Raw genomic sequence first — 20,500 nt, 5'->3', positions numbered from 1 at the left:
AATGTTAAGTTTGAAGGCCATGGGTATTGGTCCCACCTTGTTGGTTTGTGTGTTAGTTACCTAGTTAGCAGATATGTACTAAAGGAAAGAGATGTGTTCCGTGGTCACAAGTTTACATATACTCACCATGGATATGAATGTCACATTAATTTGGGGCCCTTAATGATTTATTTGAATTGGATGCACAAGTTTTGCATGCATTTTTGATTTTCTGTGACAGGGTCAAAATTATACATAAAGGTTCAAATATATGTATAGCCTGCATACAGTCACCTAAATGTTTTAATAATTGTTGCTGAATGTTCTGGGCATTGCGTTTATGGAATTCAGACTCAGTTTTACAAATATATTTTAACTTGACAAGGCAAAGCACTATTAACTTCTTGTTTGTGATTGTGATTGCAGCTGATAGTTTCTGTTTGGTAGCATAAAACGTTGTCTTTGACAGGGCTCATGGAATATGGACTTTTTCATAAAAGGTGTTTTGTGTGGATTGTTGTGCCTTGGTGGAGGTCTTTGTGATACTGAATGCCGCTCTTCACTGCTTTGCTCGACTTGTTGCTTAAATTCTCCTGAAAATGCATGTTCAGCTGAAGGTCCAGATCCATGTGAGCTGGCCCAGAATCCAAGATACCGCAAAGGACCAGATGTGTGCTTTGACAACAATGAAAATGTAAGACAACCACACAGTACTTGACAAGATTGATTTACAATATCCGTAATTCTTTACAAGTATCAGATTTTTTTTATATTTTGGCCTTTGGGCACATATTCTGTTGTCTGAGATTTCATATATTCCTCTTTTGTATCCTCATTATTATGTTTCATTATTTTTTGCATGCTCTCCATCTCATTTTCTTTGCTGCTGCCTCCCACTGGCTGCCTCTCTTGTCCGTCATGGTAGGATGAGCCCTTGTGTCCAATCAGCAAAGGATCCACTCTGAGGCACACATCCCTCTTCTTGTTTCTGCTGATGGGTTTTATTGGGTTAGTGTGCCTGTACAACTTATGTACTCCAAGATTAATAATAATTTTAATAAATAATACCTGTGACTGTTGAATAGATTTTGCATGGGAGCATCACACTACCCCTAAAACAACAGCAGCTATACAGTATTAAGAGCTTTCTGTATGATGTAATTTGAGGAAGCAATATTTCATATGCGTTGGTCACACCCATTACCATTCAATTCATTATGTGGATTCCCCTGAAAAAGAAGGGGTGATGCAGTTCATGTGTTGTGCAAATTGTAATAAATCAGAAACTAAAAGGAGCAAGGCGCATAAAATATTGTTCATTACCACACCACCATTTATAAGATGTCTAAATATTTAGGATAAAAAATGTCTCCCGTATCTCTGTGAACTCTGCCTTTCATTGTTTAGTGAAGGCTTCTTAGATCACGACACTTCTTCATGTGCGTTTGTGTTTATGTTCAGGGAGCTTATATGCTGGCAAGAGGAAGTAGGAAGTGGCCTTTTCTCGTCTTTCCATCTCTGCCGTTACCTTTAGTGCAGGTCTTCATAGGATGACAGATTGTGTTATTAAAGTAAACAGAGGAAGTGCTGCTTGGATTTCCTGCCTTTTGATTCCAAGCGGCTCCAAAGCTCTTCAAGGCCTGCTGCTGGCCTTCCTGAATATTCCCAACACACACACACACACACACCCACCACACACACACTCAAAACAGTCCTCTGAGAGTTGCAGGCAGGTGTATGCTTCTACGTACACAAACCCCAGTTTGACTTGATATACCTTCACAAATATAAGACAAGGCTCAATATAAGATGACCCTTCTTTTTCAGGACCATTTAAAAAAAAAAAAAAATTTAAAGGCAAAATCAAAGACTAAATTAAATAGAATAATTCCTCCTCTGTTTTTTGCTAACTTGCCCAAAATTTAAGACACTTTTTTTCCCAGAGGATGTCTGTGTCGCGGCTGAATCTCTCCGGTTCACTGGTGTGTATGTGAATGACAGGAAGAAAAGCTGTTGGTTTGCAGATATAAGTCTTTACACCCCAAATATAAGACAACATGTCTTTTCAAGGTTAAAAAAAAAAATACATTTATGTTCGGGTCAGTACAATTTAAATACTCCCCCACCAATTACATGATGAAGTACTGTATGTAGTACTACACACAGTGAAAAGTATTAACACTTTTAAGAACGATCAGGAAGAACAAAGTTGGGAGGGTGTGTACAGTGAAAATGATGTGGATGAAGCACATGAACACTTTCTCCACTCCACTCCATTCCGTCCATCCATCCATCCATCTCCTATGCCACTTATTATCACTCGGGTTGCGGGCCAGCCAATTTCAGAGCGATTTGGTCCAATTTTTACAAAGTAGTTATTGTACCTTTCAGCTAATTTGTTCATATTGTAATTTTTGGCATTTCCATCTGTAACATATTGAGGGTAATCTGCTTTCTTGGAACCATTTCTAATGATACTGTATAGGATTCCCCGAGTTGTTTTTCTTGTCTACTAATGAACTCTAGTGTTCTTTCATACACACTCGTTGTTTACGAACTTGTTTTTTTTAATACATTTTGTACTCTCTGCTTCTTTAGTTTTTTTGTACAATAACTGTCTTATATAATGTGTTTTTCTTGTTACAAGCAATTGCAAACCCTTTGTCCATGGTTGATATCCCTTCTTTTGCTGATTAGTCATTTGTCTCAATGGACAGTGCTTATCGTAGAGCTTCATGTAGAAAGGGAATTATGGTATAGACAGGAAACACAGCTCCATGTTCCTCACTGGTGCGACAAAAGAGGAAATAATTCATACTGTCGACAAAAGTAAAGCAAAAACATCAGCTGATGTTTGAAATGGAAACGGTAACAAGGTAATTAATGAGATCGTAGAACCATTGAGGTACATAAGTAATTTATCATTTCAAACAGGTACATTTCCGGATAAAATGAAAATCACAAAAGTACAGTCGTCCCTCGTTTATAGCACTTTATTCTTTCCAAACCTGACCGAGATAAATAAATGTATCGGATTCAATGTTATATTAATAAATGGAATAGTTTCGTAGTTAGAGCATATAAATCCTGTTTATGACTTTCTAAAACAGTTTTTAACATTAATAGAGCCCTGTAGACATGAAATAACACCCCAATAGTCACCTTTACACTTGCACTACCCACTATAGTAGACATAATTAAGATTCAAGAGAGTTTTATTGTCATGTGCATAGTACAACAGCAGTTATACCATGCAATGAAAATCTTATTCTGTTCATTCTCCCAAGAAAAGAAAGAAAACAAATGAAAGAATAAGAACATAAGAAACATAAACACATAAACATATATACCAATAAATTAAGCAACAACAACAGAAGAGACATTAATACAAGTAAATAATACAAATAAATAAATAAATAAAGTGCTATGAGTGTGTGCGTGTGTTGCGTGCGGCGTGTGCGAGTGCTTCGTTGAGGAGCCTGATGGCCTGTGGGTAAAAGCTGTTTGCCAGCCTTGTGGTCCTGGACTTCAAACTCCTGTAGCGCCTGCCTGACGGTAGGAGTGTGAATAATGAGTGTTGTGGATGTGTGCTGTCCTTGATGAGGTTGTGTGTTCTGCGTAGGACTCTAGATGTATAAATGTCTTGCAGTGAGGGGAGGGCTGCCCCAACAATGTTCTGTGAGGTCTTGATCACCCGCTGGAGTGCCTTCCTATCACGTGTTGTACAGTTACCGTACCAAACAGTGATGGAGGCGGTAAGGACACTTTCGATGGTGCATCTGTAGAAGCAACTCAGGATTGTGGTGGACATGCCAAATTTCCTCAGTCTTCTCAGGAAGTACAGTCTCCTTTGGGACTTCTTCAGAATTTGTTGGGTGTTGTGAGACCAGGTGAGGTCCTCGCTGATGTGTGTGCCAAGGAACTTGAAGGTTTTCACCCTCTCCACCTCAGTCTCATCAATAAACAGGGGTCTATGCGGCTCCTTTTCCCTTGTTCTTGGGTCGATGATCATCTCTTTAGTCTTATCTGTATTGAGAAGGAGATTGTTATCACGACACCAAGCTATGAGGTCCGCCACCTCTCTTCTGTATGATGTTTCAACACCACCAGTGATCAGTCCGATGACTGTAGTGTCATCTGCAAATTTAATGATGCTGGTGTTGTTCTGGGAGGCCACGCAATCGTAGGTGAAGAGCGTGTAGAGGAGTGGACTCAGCACACACCCCTGTGGGGTCCCAGTGCTCACAATTCTTGAGCTGGATGTGCGGTTGTGGACTCTGACTGACTGGGGCCTGCCTGTGAGAAAGTTAAACACCCAGTTACAGAGGGAGGGAGACAGGCCAAGTGTGAGGAGCTTATCTGTGAGTTTGTGGGGGCTGACTGTATTAAAAGCAGAGCTATAGTCTATAAATAGCATTCTGACGTATGTGTCCTGGCCCTGTAGGTGAGAAAGGGCTGTGTGGATGGCAGTGTTGACTGCATCATCCGTGGACCGGTTCTGGCGATATGCAAACTGTAGAGGGTCCACGGTTGCCGCCGGGATGCTCTTTTTGATGTGGGTCATGACTAATCTTTCAAAGCACTTCATAACAATAGGAGTGAGTGCTATAGGGCGATAGTCATTCAAGCAGGTCACGTTGCTCTTCTTGGGTACGGGCACTATGGTGGTGGACTTAAAGCAGGTCGGTACAGATGCTTGTGCAAGCGACAGGTTAAATATGTCAGCAAGCACATCAGCTAGCTCTGATGAGCAAACCCGAAGTGCACGTCCTGAGATGTTGTCTGGCCCTGCTGCTTTTCGTGGGTTTGTTTTGTTTAGAACCCTGCGCACATCAGCTGATGTCACCATGAGAGGTGAGTCCTGTGTGCTCCCCAGGTTCAGCCACCCTCTCTGCTCATCAGGAGTTTGGGTGTCAAAGCGGGCATAGAACTCATTCAACTCATCAGGAAGTGTGGTTTGGCTGGACGTGGCTACGCTACTCTGCTGTCGATAGTCTGTGATGTGCTGGAGCCCCGCCCACATGCGCCGAGGGTCTGAGGTGGAATAGTAGCCCTCCAGCTTCTGTCTGTACTGTCTTTTGGCCTCTCGTATGGACCTCCTCAGGTCATATCTGGCCTTTTTGTAGTCATCAGCGGTGCCCATGACAAATGCAGTCGAACGAGCACGTAGCTTAGCCCTTACATCACAGTTCATCCACTGTTTTTGGTTAGGGTATTTTCTGTAATACTTGGTGGTGGTAACAGTCTCTATACATGTGCTAATGTAGCCAGTAACAGCAGAAGCATATTCATCCAAGTCAACAGTACAATCTTCCCTCCCCGCTGCAGTTTTAAACACATCCCAGTTTGTGCAGCCAAAGCAGTCCTGAAGTACTTGATCAGTTTCTTCATTCCATACTTTAACTGCTGTACTTACAGGGGGAGCTTTTTTAAGAAGTTGTCTGTATGTTGGATAAAGGAATATAGAGATGTGGTCGGCCTTTCCAAAGTGGGGTCTTGGAACAGCCTTCAAAGCACCTTTCATGTTGCAGTAGACTTGGTCCAGGATGTTATTTTCCCTTGTGGGAAAGCTCACATGCTGGTAATATTTGGGGAGGACAGTCTTGAGGTTACAGTGGTTGAAATCGCCAGATATAATAAATACAGCGTCTGGGTGTTTGGTCTCGTGTTTATCAATGATGTCATGCAGGAGGCCTAGTGCATTAGCAGTGTTAGCTCGTGGTGGGATGTAAACAGCAGTTAAATACACAGCGCTAAACTCACGAGGTAAATAAAAAGGTCTGCATTTCACCATCAGCAGCTCAATGTCCTGCGAGCAGTACTTTTCCATCGTCTGTACGTCTGTGCACCACCGTTTGTTTACGTAAACACAGACGCCGCCACCTCTGTGTTTACCAGACGCTAAAGTCCGATCTCCCCGGTAAGCAGCAAATGATTCCAACTGGATCGCCGAGTCCGGTATATCCTCCGTCAGCCAGGTTTCTGTGAAGGTGAGGACACAGCATTCCCTGATCTCACGTTGAGCTGTAATCCTTGCTCGTAGTTCGTCCATCTTGTTTTCAAGAGAGCGGACGTTGGCTAGCAGCAGGCTTGGTAGCGGTGGCCTCGTCGCTCTAGCTTTTAGCCTAGCATGCAGGCCGGCTCGCTTGCCTCGTTTACGCCTCGGATGCTTTGCTCGCCGGGTATTCAGCTCACCAGGTCCGCAGGCTGCTGCGTTCTCCCGGCGCAGAAGAAAGGCAAAGTCTGAGAGGCTAAATGAAGGTTCATGGTGAACCCTGCCGATGTTCAAAAGTGTCTCTCTGTTGTAATGTACTGCGTGAGTGTGTTGAATGTCCAAAATGAACAATAAAATAGCAAAAAATAGAAAAACACGGGAGAGTGTCACAGAGACGTCTGCCACGGAGGGCGCCATCTTTGATCTTTTATAGAGATTTATAGAGATTAACCCATTTTAGACATAAATAAAACAGACTAGCAGTGACAGCGTACTTACAAAACTGAACTCCTATTGAAACACATTGTTATACTGCATTATTTTCTCATGTTTTCTCAGATTTGATAAAGGGTACATATTGAATACAGGAAGTGAACAAATATTAGCAATTGATGTGAAACAGAGAGGGGGTAGGATTAAATAAGCTTTTTCTTCTTCCTCCTCCTTTTTGGATATGTCGAATTGTGATTTCTAATATGTGATATATTCCCATCTAACATGCATACATGGTCAAAATAAATTAAACCATTATCGTTACCATAGTATTAATATTATGACGTGTCATCTCAGAGTCTAGGGAGTGTACCTCTATGTCAGCGTTTTTTCAACTTTTGAAACACAGCCCGAAAACGCATGCATGAAAGCTCTTAGTTCTATTTCGAAAGTGTGGGGCAGTGAACTTCACCAACTTTACTCAGGTAACTTTACTAAGGTAAACACCAAAACGGTCCTACAGGGCTTCAATACACTGTCATAAACTGCGACAATGATTCACTTTATAGTCAAGCTGTCACTCAACAGGTTATAACTCAATCAAAGCACACAATTTGCTACTACTACTGCTTTTCATTGAGGAAAATGCTTACAAGTGTTGAATCAGTTTGTCTGGATGTCCCTATTTTGCTCACAGCCACTAGAGGGCATACTAATTCTTATAGAATTGATCGTACGTATACTTATTAACGAATAATTTGTCCCGCAGGAAGACGATTCTGATTGTGGTGGAGGGACCTCCCTAAGCCCAAGTCTTTGGGCCATGCTCGCCCTCCAACTGCTGCTGCTGTGGCTCAGCACACCTTTGAAAAGCTCGTGACACCTACAAACATTCACACACACAGCGAAAAGACACTGAGCATGATGAGGAAAAGAGGTCATGAATGCGCTCACGCAAAGTGATGGTGTTATCTGACAAGAAGAGGCCATCGGGGGACACCATCCGGGACGGTATGCAGATGAACGCGGTCTTATTTTGTTCTCAATGCAGTATTGCCGTCTTCATTTCCCGATGCCAAAGGTTTATCGGTTATTTTCTGCTTTTCATTTTGAATGGTATTATTACTCTGCTCAGATGCTTTTACGCTATATCCCATAATCTCCTGCAAAGTGCAAGAGTAAGCGCTAACCAAACCCTTTAATTCTGCCTCGTTTCTTTTGTAGATTTAGTTAGTGGACATTTTAATCCACTAAGCCAATGGAAAATCACTCAAAGACTGTACGTTCACTGACAGCATTGATTTGTGTAGTTGTTGATTCGTTGCTTATTCTATTTATGACCTGTGAAGCATAAATGCTGTGATGATTGTTTGCAGCAACCAGTGCAACTATGACGAGTACCCTCTCCTTTTGTTTGTGTTTGAACGATGTACTGTACCTGCTCTTTTTGTACTCAACAATCAACAGGCATTTTGCTACTAGCTAAATGTTGTATCGTAGCCGCATGTGCTCCATACAGAGCAAAAGATAATACCGTGACTCTGACACCAAAGCTCCATGCAGTCACACTGAACGCCAGCTAGTTAAAACCCTCAGATATGGGTGTCAAATGGAGAAACAATGACAGTTACATGTGGTCAGAGAGCATCCATGTTGTTTGGTCTGATTGCTTTGGGTGTCCTTAATTTAATGCATTGAATTTCCAGTGCCTGCATCATAGCTCATATTCCCCCTTTTCCAATACACAGTGCCTACACTCGCAATTGTCGCTTTTCCACCAGGAAAACCAGGTACTATTTTAGTAGTCTGGGTTCCAGGCCTGCAAACTCGATCGGTAACAAACCAGTTCTGGACACTCATCGCTCGAACAGATTCGTCTTAGCCTCGTGGATAGATGGATTGAAATGTCCGAAATATGCACATATGCTAACATTATCTTATCCTGTTGCTGTGCCTTAGCTCTGAAAGCTGCAGTGTCACACTCTGCAGTCTCCTCTTTGCTGCAATGGTCTGTCTTGTTGCCCTCAGTCTCCTCTTGAATAAAGTTGAACAAAGTGTCCCATTCCGATCGATGCAATGTTGGACTACTAAGGCAGGACTATTTTGAAGTAAAACACTGACAGCCCCAAACTGACCAGAACTGAGCTGGCACTGTGAAGTGGAAAAGGGGCAAACAGTCTTACCGTGTGTCTGTGCTGATATTTACTGCAGTATAGCAGTATAGAGAAGGTAACCCATAGGTCGAATTTGCTGCTGGCCCAAAAAACTATTCCCATGAGAATTTAGTAGGATTTCATACAAACTGTTCAAAATTTGTATTTTTGGAGTGCAGGTACTGCCAAGTAGGAAAAAGCACAAGGGGAGAGCTTTTCAGCCAAGCACAAAAACATGAAGGCAATATCGCAACACAACTAATTTTTTTAGCCGGTAATTTTTCGCCATTCGAGGTAGCCTCAGAGGCGGGGTGATGCAGTTCCACAGTGCAGAATGTGATGCCCAGGACTTGCGTCTCATCCCCTGTTGTGTTGAAAGCATTTGTGGTGGTTGATTGGCCTTTGCGCTGACAGTGTCATATGTATAAGTATCTGTTTGTGGGATGCTATGTTGCTGTGTGGTTGCGCTTGGTTGTATATGACACATTTGAACCTGCTGACTATAAACCTGACAACCTGAGTCATAATTTAAGGTTGAGGTGAACTCAATACTTGCTTATTTTTTGTATTTTTTGTAACTGGACATTGTTAAGCTGATGAAAAATACTGGCAAATAAAACCCTGCACTCACAAAACATTCATGTCAGTGATACTGTAAGTCATGATGATTTTTAGATATCAAAAAGATAATATAACATATGCCTTTATTAGTCCCACAAGGGGAAATTTCAGGTTTACAGCAGCGACAGTACAAGAGCACAGTATAGGGCAAAGCACACAAGAGCAAATAAAGTGCAAAAACAATACATAATTAACTTAATAACCTTCTATTCACATGGAGTAATTTGGCCCCATAACTATAGCCAAGCTTTTTGCTTTGCCGCTGGTGTAAAAACAGAAGGTGTTCAAGGCGCTTTCTAGGCTAAATAGTGAGTGTGATGGTGGCGGACACGAAGGGCAACGATTGTTATTGGCCTTCCAAAGTTCTTGTACCTTGTCAATATTATCGGTGTAGCAGAAATTGTGTGTGTATTTTGCACACGGCACATGAATAATGACTTCCACTGCAAATCATTTTACAGGATGCCATTACAGTTAATGCCAGAGCTACTCAATGAAACCATGATATTCCTGTCAGTTTGGTTTTTTTTAATATCCAGGATTAAATCATCAAAGATTCATTTTATTATCACCATACCTCAATAACATATCAGTTACAACCATGGAATGTCCATTTCACCTAGGACTAACCCTTTCAAAATCACAGATCCTTGTAAAGATCTCTGCAAGTTTGGAAAATGTGTCATATGAAAGGCTCGGGCGAATAAAGTCCAGATTGTATTGTTCTGATGCGGCAATATGCATAAAAGACGCTAATCGTGGAACCCATTAAGTTTTGGAGTGGATTGTCACGGTGCGTCGTTAATGGAAGCGTCTGTGGCATCTTCTATCGTCGTCTACAAACCCGGAAGTACTCATTTACCAATACGTAACTAGTGGAGACACACTCAAGTAAATTCCACTATTTTCTATTGGTTGTGTTTGGCTCTAGCAGAGGTTCTACTTTTTTGTTGGCTTGTTTAGTTAATTAGTTAGCATGATTAGGCAGCACTTATGCCAAGTGGGGCAGTGACCCACCAGATCCAACAGATGGAGCTATGGTGGATGAAAGCATGCCATATTGGTCAGTACCCATAGCACTGCCACTGGAGTGAAACAGATCATTTTCAGATCAGGGTGTCCTCAACAGATGCATGTGTGATGCTCAGTGATGCAGAAAAATAATCTACTTGGAACAGCATGAACATAATGTTAGATTTTTTGGGGGTTGCTCCACTAAATTCTCATGAGAACACGTCAGGGCCCAAAAAGTAAGAAAATATGAGGAATGCTGTTACCTTCGTTGTGCTCCCTTTATTTCTGTTTCCTCCATGGATCACCAGACTCAGGAGCCAAGATGACTTGTGAATGAGCTTAATATCAACCATGACTGTTCTTTGTTTTCTCTCCGCTCCTGCTTGTTTTTTGCATTGTTGTTGCTCTACTGAAATAAAAGCGCTGTGAAGCAGATGCTGAGGTGTCGGTGTCCAGAAAAAGCTGCAAAGTTCCCGGGATGAGCTTTTGTTCGTTGTTGTTTGATCGCCCCGTGGTCAGCATCAGGGCCTGCTGGAGAGAATAATGAAGGTGTTTAAATCATCTAGCATTGCCTTACCTCATCCTTAAACATCACAACATGCATGCCTCCGTGTGAGGTGTAACAGTTGTCTTCTCTCCAACTTGCCTTTATGTTGATCTGCTGGTGCTGTATGTGCAGGTGATGCCTGTTTATCAAAGTGTTCAAATGTGTTTTAACCCTTATGGGGGTCCATGTCTAAGTTGAGGCATGTTTGTGTCCCCTCCAATGATATCTGATTGTGCTTTAATACTGTACATTATTTACTCTTTTGTGGACTATAGCCTGAATACATTTTGTATACATTTGTACACTATTTACTGTATAAAAGACAACATAAAGGTGAAAAAATGTTTATAACATGGTGTTGACTATTGTGCAAATATAATATATTCACAATAAAAGTGTTGTATTGTTATGGCCTTTGATGACCCTGTTCTTTTTTTCATTTTGTCACGTTTTGGCTCCATTGCTCTTTTGTTTGAAGCCGCTTGTATTTACGCCAGTGGTCCCCAACCTTTTTTGACCCACGGACCGGCTTGTGTGGCGGCGGGCGTGTAGTACATTATAGCGAGCTAATTTATCTTATTTATTATGTATTGTGTAAAACTAAGATGAATAACATCAAATTAAAAGCACAAAATGAATGCCGACCCACCATCCACCAGTTCAAGTTCCAGCCAAGTTTTTCCAGAGAGATGATTACATCGCTGTTTAACGTGTGTGGTAAAAGGCAGTGTGCTAGCATGAATTAACTTGAGACAAATGTACACATTAGCACTCAATAAGTCATCAAAACTTACCTTTATGCATTCCCACATAGTATCAGCATTTGACACCAAATATGAGGTGAAAGAAAAATGCTAAAAATACAGTAGTAGTCTTCTATGCGGCGAGAGAAAGTTAGCACATGGACATGCGTCAAGTGAGACGGATGAAACAGAGAGAATCCGGCGACTTTTCAAAATAAAACATCAAAAAAGAAATAATGGAAGTTATTTTTTCTTTCTGTGCGGCCCGGGGGTTGGGGACCACTGATTTACGCGATGCCAATCTAAGAATGAGCGCAACCGCAGCTTCCAAGTGGAGAGTCTCAAACAGTTTGTTGCTTCTAGAGATGTGTTTGCAATATAGTGGTCATCTAGAAAGCAGCTTTGTAAGGGGATATCCCGGTGAACGAGGTATGAGGTCGTAGCCTTTAACATGCCTGACTTAAGGAGTTAACAGACGCTGTAACTTCTATGGCTCATCTTCATTCGAGATTCCCAATTAAAAGTATTCTCACAACGCATCCCACAACACATGCTTCTGATACAATACAGTACTCTATTTACATGTCAGCTTACTATAATGAGGTCAGTTTAAATTCTAATGAATCAGAAGAAAATCCAAATTGAACAATTTTGGTCCATGTTGAGATCTTGAGCACCAAATGCGCAAAATATGAACATAATCCAATTAAATTTGTCAATATCCATTTTCATTGTAATTGAAAATAAGGGAATTCTGGTTTTCTTGGGGGGGACTTTACCTAGGCTGACCATATTTTGATTGAGGAAAACCAGGACACTCACCTGTTATAGCAAAGACAAATTCCAAAAAAAGAAAGTTAAAAAATGCACGAAAATTATTCCAAAACAGAATGACACAGGAACCTGAGGTCACATGCTTCCTAAGTTTAAGTAACGAATATTTTCAGGAAAAACGTGCCTTCTAAAGAAGAACCACTTGCCACTTTTATAGAATTGGCTTCTTTATTTTATAATATAAGATTAATGTCTACATCAACAAATGTAACCGTTGAATCAATCATACAGTATCAAATCGTATCGTTTGTGCACTGTATGGAATCCTTTTTAAAGTACTGTATATTGTTTTTTAATCGTATCTTAACCCGTGTATCTAGATGCAAATCGTTTTCCACAAAGAGATTTACATCCCTACTTATTACTGATAAAGATTTCTTCCTACCGGCGATTAATTATAAGTCAACCATGCACAAAATGCGATTAATCACGATAAAATATTTCAATCGACAGCCCTACCTAGTTTCAATATAATTTTAAATCGCCTGGCATGTTGATGACAGCATGAAGAGTGTTGATAACAGCGACCATTTTGCATACACTGTATGTGTTTTGTTCTTGTGTTAATAATGATTACAGGCTATGTCATCCAATCTGTACAATGACACATAATGGAGACATGAAGTCAATAGTCCTGATGCATTGCCAAACAGGACCGTGACTCATGCATTATAGAAACGGTTGTGTTCGGGCGTCCGTTTGGAGACTTTTTTTAAACAAGTCTCCTGTTTCTCCTGCATCAGTAACTTTTCTTTTGCTGTTTCTGCAATTTGCCTATTTTTTTGTCCTGCTCAAGTAAGAACACTTCATCCTGAAGCTGGCGCCGCGTGACTCGCAGCCAAACAGGTCAAACTTTCAACCGGGTTTTTCAGTTTGTTCCTCTAATTGCAGGACATGACACACGCGACTGACGCTGATTCAACTGAAAGGACTGCATAAGCAAGGATAAGCATAACATATTTAAACCCTCCCTAAAAGTTCATGGACACTATTTTGATAGTAATAAAGCATGCCTTTGTGGAGATATTTACTAACAAATGCAACACAGTGACGCTTTAATTCTAAGTTTAGCTGCAACGCTCTCAGTGGCCTCCGCCTTGTGACCCCGCCGGGGGCAATCAACCCGAGTTTGGGTAAACTTCCTTCAAACCTGCTCACAATGAAAGCAGCTCAAGAGTTTAATTGGTGCAGTTTGTTTTTCTTCCTTGTGATTAAATTTGACGTAAAGCTACAGGAAGGCCTGGGTTTTCCTTCACAATTAAACGCAAAAGTCCAGAAGCATCGAGGTCAATATTTTCCGTGCTGTGACGTCCTGTAAAAACATCCCATAATAATAACGGCGCATTGGCGTCGGTGTCAAATTAGCAATCAATGACAAGCAAAACCCCTAGAAGGTGACCCAAAGTCAGTCGAGAAACAATCAGTCATAATTGTAAGAAGATCGTTGAAAAAGCCTGACGTTCAAAATGTATTGCATTGATTTCACCTATGACCCGCAAGCTACCTGAGTCAGCGATCATTCAAAATCAATATTTCTGACTTTAACAACAAATAAATCATGTTGAATGTTTAATGATCGGTACAAAGTTGGGGTTGATGATAAAAATCTACCTAACAATCTGAACTCTTCATTAAACAGACGTGGAAATCAATAGGATTGCAGCTCAGTTTGCTGACGTGCTGCTTTGGTTTATTTAGGTTTGCTTTATTTCCCATGCACATCCTGTATATTCACCACTGGAAGGACTAGACTAGACCATTTGCACTACAGTATTCATCAGCTTTCCTATTCTATTTCCTTTATTGAATTAGATTTATTTCCACTTGATTTTATTGTGTGTTGCCGTACTGCAAGGATCTACTGAACTGCATTTCACAGTGGCTAACATTGCTAATGTTCAACAATGTTCAAGGAAAACTACACATGTTGCCCACCAGCTACAATTCTTATGTGAGACATGAACGCACATGTCTTTTTTTCTTATCTGGGCATTCTAAAGATATAAACGCAGATAAAAAGAGGCAGCTCATTACCGCAAGTAATGGGGCACACCTATGGCGCCTACAAAAACTGCAATTAAAACGCCTCCAAAAAACCTCCAACAAAGTTTTATGGTTTTATATACATGCTGTGAGCATGTAGTAACAGGCACATTCATGGTAACATGTAATACTTACAGTATTTTGCCGTATTTTCATCATTAGAATGCAAAATAAGGGACAGACATACGTGTTCGCGTCTCCCAAAAGGATTGTGAATGGGCAAAATTCAAAAAGTGCAGTTTTTCTTTAAAAAGTCACAAGAACGCTCTTATGTCTTATGTATGTCTAGAAATGCTGTCAGAAAGTTGTCCTGGGTGATACTTGTTAAGCCATAAATGCTTTTAAAAAAGGTACAAACTAAAGAATTAGGTGTGGGACCAACATGAAAAGCAACAGTGTCCGATGTGGAAAGGTCTCTGACTATTGAGGACCCCTGTCATTTGCTTTATAATTAAATCAACCATCATTCATAAGTTTTTCCTGGGCTATTACACACTCCGCAACCAACCTGATGCCCCTAACGCACCAAAAACATTCAGACAATGGTGATGTAGAAACTAGGCAATATGCACAATTGACTTTTCAATGATGTTCTAACAGTAATATGTGTCCCTAGAACAGGGGCCTCAAACGCACACCTTTGTGGCCCCTCAACTTGACATCAAACTTAAGTGTTAGTTTGGCCCACAATCTTGAGTCCCACAAGAGATGGGCAGAGGCACTTCTGCTTAAAGGAAGTGACTCTTTAAATGGGAAAGCAATCGCCAAAGTGAACTCACTTGTCACACAGTGAAATGAACAGGGGAGTCACTAGACAGAACACCACCTACGATTACGGACACGGAACACAAAAATGACAGCACAACATGTAACAGGTAAGTGAACACACAAAGAAAAACTACTACTTCTATGGGGAATCGTAAACAACAACTATGTTAACTTACAAAACAAGTGCCACAAGGCATGCTGGGAAGCCGGGATCACTCCCAGCGATGCCACAATATATTTTTTATATTTATTGTTTATGTTGTGTTTGGGTTTCTTGAAACCCTTTTTTGGTGGAATACTTGATGCAGTCCAGCCTCCAGGTTGAGACGCCGACCTCGAGCCTGTTTATGAGCACCAAACGTGCGAAAAATCTATCATCTCCCTCACTTGTTTGCTCCACTTTTGAGGGAAGAAGCGGGTCGCTTTTGAAGTTGTTTTCATGACATCATGAAGGAAACACCTCCTTCCTCTTGGACATGACACCACCTTTAAAATACATCCTGCTGGAACGCCAACTATTCATCAGTCAGCTACAGATGTGGAAGTTGTACGTTGGATCATGTTGCTTTTCTTCAGAGAATAGGCTAACCTAGCATAATGTTGCTGTAAAACTGTGACTGTAAGGTTAGCACTGTAGCTCTATGCTAGTGTTGCTAACGTTTGTGCCCTCCTGTTCCAATCCTTCGTGTTACGTTGTTGTATGTGATACGTGTCATCGATTATGTTAGACAAGTCCAGCAAAGTTACAGCAAAGTGGATAAAGTGCACAATCATGCTTCTTGGAGACACACACAGCTCATCAGCATTAAAGCTGCAGATACATAAAACGGCATGTTCCCAGTAGGGCTTGCTAAAAGCAACTTTAAACTAAGTACACTTCCAATACACTATTATGGGGCCTCTTATTATTGTTGAAAAATACCGAAAATTCAAATGCAGCGCAATTCCTAATCTCGACCAGCAGAGGTGTTTTTGAGTTCAGTCTCAATTAGTTTGGGTTCAAAGATTACTTAAAACAACTGCATGTTAATCAGGAAGTCATTTGGCCGCATTTACCTCAAGATTTGTGATTCCAACCCCATAAATATGAACACACAATTGTCTGATCAGCACTTCTGTGTGAAGTGTGCGTGTGTTGTATAAACTGTCAGATTTAGAGCTTAAAAATCTCACTCCAGGTGCATTCCCGACCGGTCTTGATTTCTGGATTTTGTGTGTTTAGAGTGGGAACTGATACGCATTAAGTGCTAAAATGAGGTATTAGATGTTAGGGGGCATATCTATGCGTATAATTCCATGTGGAAAAAACACCCTTGGTAATTAAACAATGAGCATTTGTTACGTTGTAGGTCACACGCTGATGGAGTGCTCAGCCTAATTGATGTGGACAATTTGGTCAAAACTTTAGCAGCTGGCTTCTGTGTGTCCTTGTGTGCTTCAGTGTGTGTGCTTATTTAGGTTGTCTGGAAAATCACTCAACTCTGAGGACACGTGCTGTTCTGAGCCATGTTGGCCATCAACATGCTAATTAAATGTATGAGTCCTGACACGGGCACACGTGGGATGAAACGTACCTGCAGCCAGTATTTTTTTTCCACTCAATTTTTTTTTTTTGAAAGGCTCCTCCGCCTGTGTGTTGTCTGCAGTTCGCCGTGAGTCACACGGGGGTGAATTAGCAGCAAGCAGCAGACAACACAACGCTGACTGTTAGCAGATGTGCAAGAAATGAGGAAATGCTGGTTGGGTCACTATTTTAATCTTTCACTCATGTCCTTAGACTTTGGTTTGTTGTCCTGTCCATGCTTTGACCACAGGTATTTTACAATGAGAAGCACAGTTTGGGATGAAGTTGCATATGTATGTAAATGTGTGGCGCCCCCTATGGGTTGTGCCAAAATACTTTGCAAGACGTGCTAGCATATATGTAATACAGATACACTCAAAGTTTTATAATCATTAAAGAAATGGTCATCGACTTATAAACTACTGCTAAGTCTCACCTTTGCTCCTGCAAAGATGCTTTATGTGATAACGGCCATGTTTTTCAACCAATCCTGCTCAAATTGTACACATATACTTGTCTCTCCCCTATATGTGTGTCCCAAATATCATGGTGATGCAGCGAAACCCCCTAGAGTTACACTGAGTGTTTCTTAGACCAGCATTCAGCTGCTTGAGAAACTTCAAGTCAACCCGACTTAATTTTACTTTGGGGTATTTGTCAGAAAAATAACAGCACAGACAACACAGTAGGGGTTTTGACAAATGTTGACCTTTTTCTGTGCAGTGGGTCAGGAGTAAAAGCATTAGCTTGCATAAAAACAATTACTCACAAATACAAAAAATGGGACACATTCTCACAGCCCTTATGGGAAAGAATTGTGTGATTTCGAAGTGTTATTACAATGTGTGCTACATTTAACCTTTAATGCATTCATTTTTTTGCCAGCATTCCTTGGTAATCACAAGTCTTTTTTTTCCACAAATGCATTTCCACCTGTTAATAACACGCCCAAAACAGAAACGGTAAAGACGGAAAGTTCTGGAACAAATAAACCCACCGCAAAAACAACAGAACCAAACAAACTTTCCTCTTCACGATAGAGTAAGTTGTGCAAGTAAACATGACCTATATTTTATTTCGGTGTAACTGTACATTGGCGTGTACAATGGATACCGCATGTGACATGTTTGAACTAAAGGATGTGCCCTTTAAACAGTTATGGTTTGCAGGGTTACATAAAGTCAACTAATTGTTCTTCCAACATTCTGCTTTCCAAGTTCACGTCAACACCCATAAACACAAGAGGAGAGGCAAACAAAAGGCCCAGCGTGGACTGGAAGTGGTCAAATGGTTAGTGACTTCATTTGACTCTGCTCACTTTGTAATAATTTTCATTCCAATCGGAAACTGGCAGCAGATTTATGTGTTGTTGTAATTTGTACATAAAACCTTTTTTGTACTGAAAGTGTGCTCACAGGGGAACTTTGTTCGCCTTTAAAAGATGCTTAAGTGACTGATGAAGCTTAGAGAATAACAAGCAATTACAGTGTTCATTTTTATGGCGAAATGATGAGTAACAATGAGTAATGAATGTATTGAGTCCTGTTTTATATATATATATATGTATATACAGTAGACGCCCCTACAACGTAAATAATCCGTTCCGAGAACCTTTATGTTATAGGGTTTTTATGTTATACGAAGCGTAAAATACATGTAAATAACTTAATCCGTTTCAAGATTTTCCCAAACTCACCCCTTTGGCCCTTCAAAATATTCAAAGTCCGCCAAATATGGTGGGAAAATATAAGAAAACATTAGCATAAACATAGTAGAGTAACATTCCAATATAAAATAAGGTCATAAATAAGATGACTGTAAATGAATAAAACTGAAAAACAAAATCAATCCTACCGTTCACGAGATGTCTTGATCAGGAGCGCAAGTGGAGGCAGGAAGGAGGAGGAGGACTAGCCTGAGTCGAAACGCGACTCAAAGAGTCTCAGAGTCAGCTGGTCTCACAGACAAACGCACACGCACTACACGATAATGCTGTGTGCAAAATTTTAATTTGTAACTTAACTTAATTGTTTAAGTTAGTTTAAGGGCGACTACGAAGAGGAAGGAGGTTGAAGGGAGAAGCCTGTCTCTCACACAAACTCACGTACGTGCTGTATAAGTCAGCCAATGAGATGAAAGCGTAGGCGGTGCCCCGATAATCAGCCAATGAGATGAGAGTGGAGGCGTTACCTCGAAAATCAGCCAATGAGAGCTTGATGCGTCAGAAGGCGTCACCAAGTGTTAGTCTGAACTTGCGCCGACTTGAGGCATTAATAAAGTTGATTGAAAAAAAAAAAGACTTGCACTGACTTGACGCTTTACGTTATATGGAATTTCTTCTGTAATACGAAGCAAAAACTATATGCATATAAATATATGCATATACAAGTATATATATGTATATGTATGTGTGTATGTATGTATGTGTGTGCTCGTGTGTGTTGCTATAAATGTTTTCCCTCGGGGAGCAGAGTTTCAGCTTACTCGTGTTTTTATTCGGAATTTTTATTACAGATTATTGTGCCTGTTGTGAGATAATTCAAACCTGCAATAAAAGCCTATTGTTCCGGCGATCAAGTCTGGTGTTTGTGTCTCACCAGACATTACAAAAACATTACTGACACATAGTGGCTAGTGTAGAATACTACGTCAGTTCTTTGAATGCGTCCTTTGCATGCCTTTGTATTTTAGTTAATTCAGTCATTTTTATGCTTAAATATGCACGTTTTACTAATAATAGGCCGTATCCAACCACGAAACTGCATGATTTATTTATTAATCACATTTTCACACATGGCCACGAAGGTTTGGATTTTTTCTCTCCCTTAATAATCCATCCATCTTCTATGCCGCTTATCCTCACTAGGGCCGCGGGTATGCTGGAGCCTATCCCAGCTGACTATGGGTGAGAATCGGGGTACACCCTGGACTGGTCACCAGCCAATCGCAGGGCACAAAGAGACAAACAACCATTCACTGTCACATTCATACCTAACATGCATGTTTTTGGAATGTGAGAGGAAACCAGTCAGTTTCAGTTGTGTTGTCATTGACTAATATTTAAATTTGTTTGACGATCTGAAACATTAAACTGTGACAAACATGCAAAAAATAAGAAATCAGGAAGGGGGCAAACACTTTTTCACACCACTGTATGTCGATGATTCAGTTTGTACACTTTTAAGCTGAATTTAAATTCCCCTCTGGTCCATCTTCCCCAGATTCCTCTGATGCAATCTGAAAAACAAAATGGTAATGCACTATGAGTTGCTTGTAGTGTCACATTTTCAGCATGTTTGTGTGGGAAGAGAGTGGCGTGCGTGTGTTTGCGTGTTGCGTTTATTTGTGTTACCGTAACTTGTCAGCAGAGCTCAATTACGAGCAGTGGCTTCCATCTCATACACTGACAACAGGAAGTGTGTGTTTGTTTAAAAAGAGGATCTCTTAACACACCATATCAGTGTTTACAGCATCTGCGCCTGCTGTCATCACTAACCCCAACACACACAAACACAAGCAAAAAAAAAAACCCAAAAATACTAAACGCCTTTCTTTGTTCATTAGTGTAAAGAAAACGTCTTCCGTCTTCTTCTACTTCCTGCTGACAACATTTCCTTGTCACTTGCCTCTTTATCTGCTATAAAGTACCCCCCTCACTGCTATTAATGTTGGCTATATCACAATCATGTTTTCCACCTCTGCTCCATCCGTGCCTCAGTGCATAAGGTCATATGGTTGGAGGTCACTTGGAGGTCCAGATGAAAGCTGCACATACAAAAGAAGCACAATAAACAGTACAGGACAACA

The 20,500-nt window shown here is 40.8% G+C and overlaps 1 protein-coding gene across 7 annotated transcripts in view; it reads left to right on the top strand.

Moving 5' to 3' along the window:
- The window catches only part of LOC129181053 (voltage-dependent calcium channel subunit alpha-2/delta-1), a 105,574-nt gene extending 94,430 nt beyond the window's left edge, over window positions 1-11,144 (top strand). For 4 of the 7 annotated variants that reach the window (XM_054775705.1, XM_054775704.1, XM_054775703.1 and 1 more), the window contains 3 exons: window positions 591-673; window positions 905-987; window positions 7,176-11,144. In XM_054775705.1, the coding sequence (XP_054631680.1) occupies window positions 591-673; window positions 905-987; window positions 7,176-7,212 (203 nt within the window). In that variant the 3' untranslated portion in view covers window positions 7,213-11,144. The remainder of the gene's footprint in view (window positions 1-590; window positions 674-904; window positions 988-7,175) is intronic. The other 3 variants (XM_054775707.1, XM_054775706.1, XM_054775702.1) reach the window with 1 other exon arrangement.
- The last annotated feature ends 9,356 nt before the right edge of the window (window positions 11,145-20,500 follow it).

Source organism: Dunckerocampus dactyliophorus, chromosome 5, assembly GCF_027744805.1.
Source record: "Dunckerocampus dactyliophorus isolate RoL2022-P2 chromosome 5, RoL_Ddac_1.1, whole genome shotgun sequence".
NCBI lineage: Eukaryota > Metazoa > Chordata > Actinopteri > Syngnathiformes > Syngnathidae > Dunckerocampus > Dunckerocampus dactyliophorus.
This window is presented reverse-complemented; position numbering and strand designations above follow the sequence as displayed.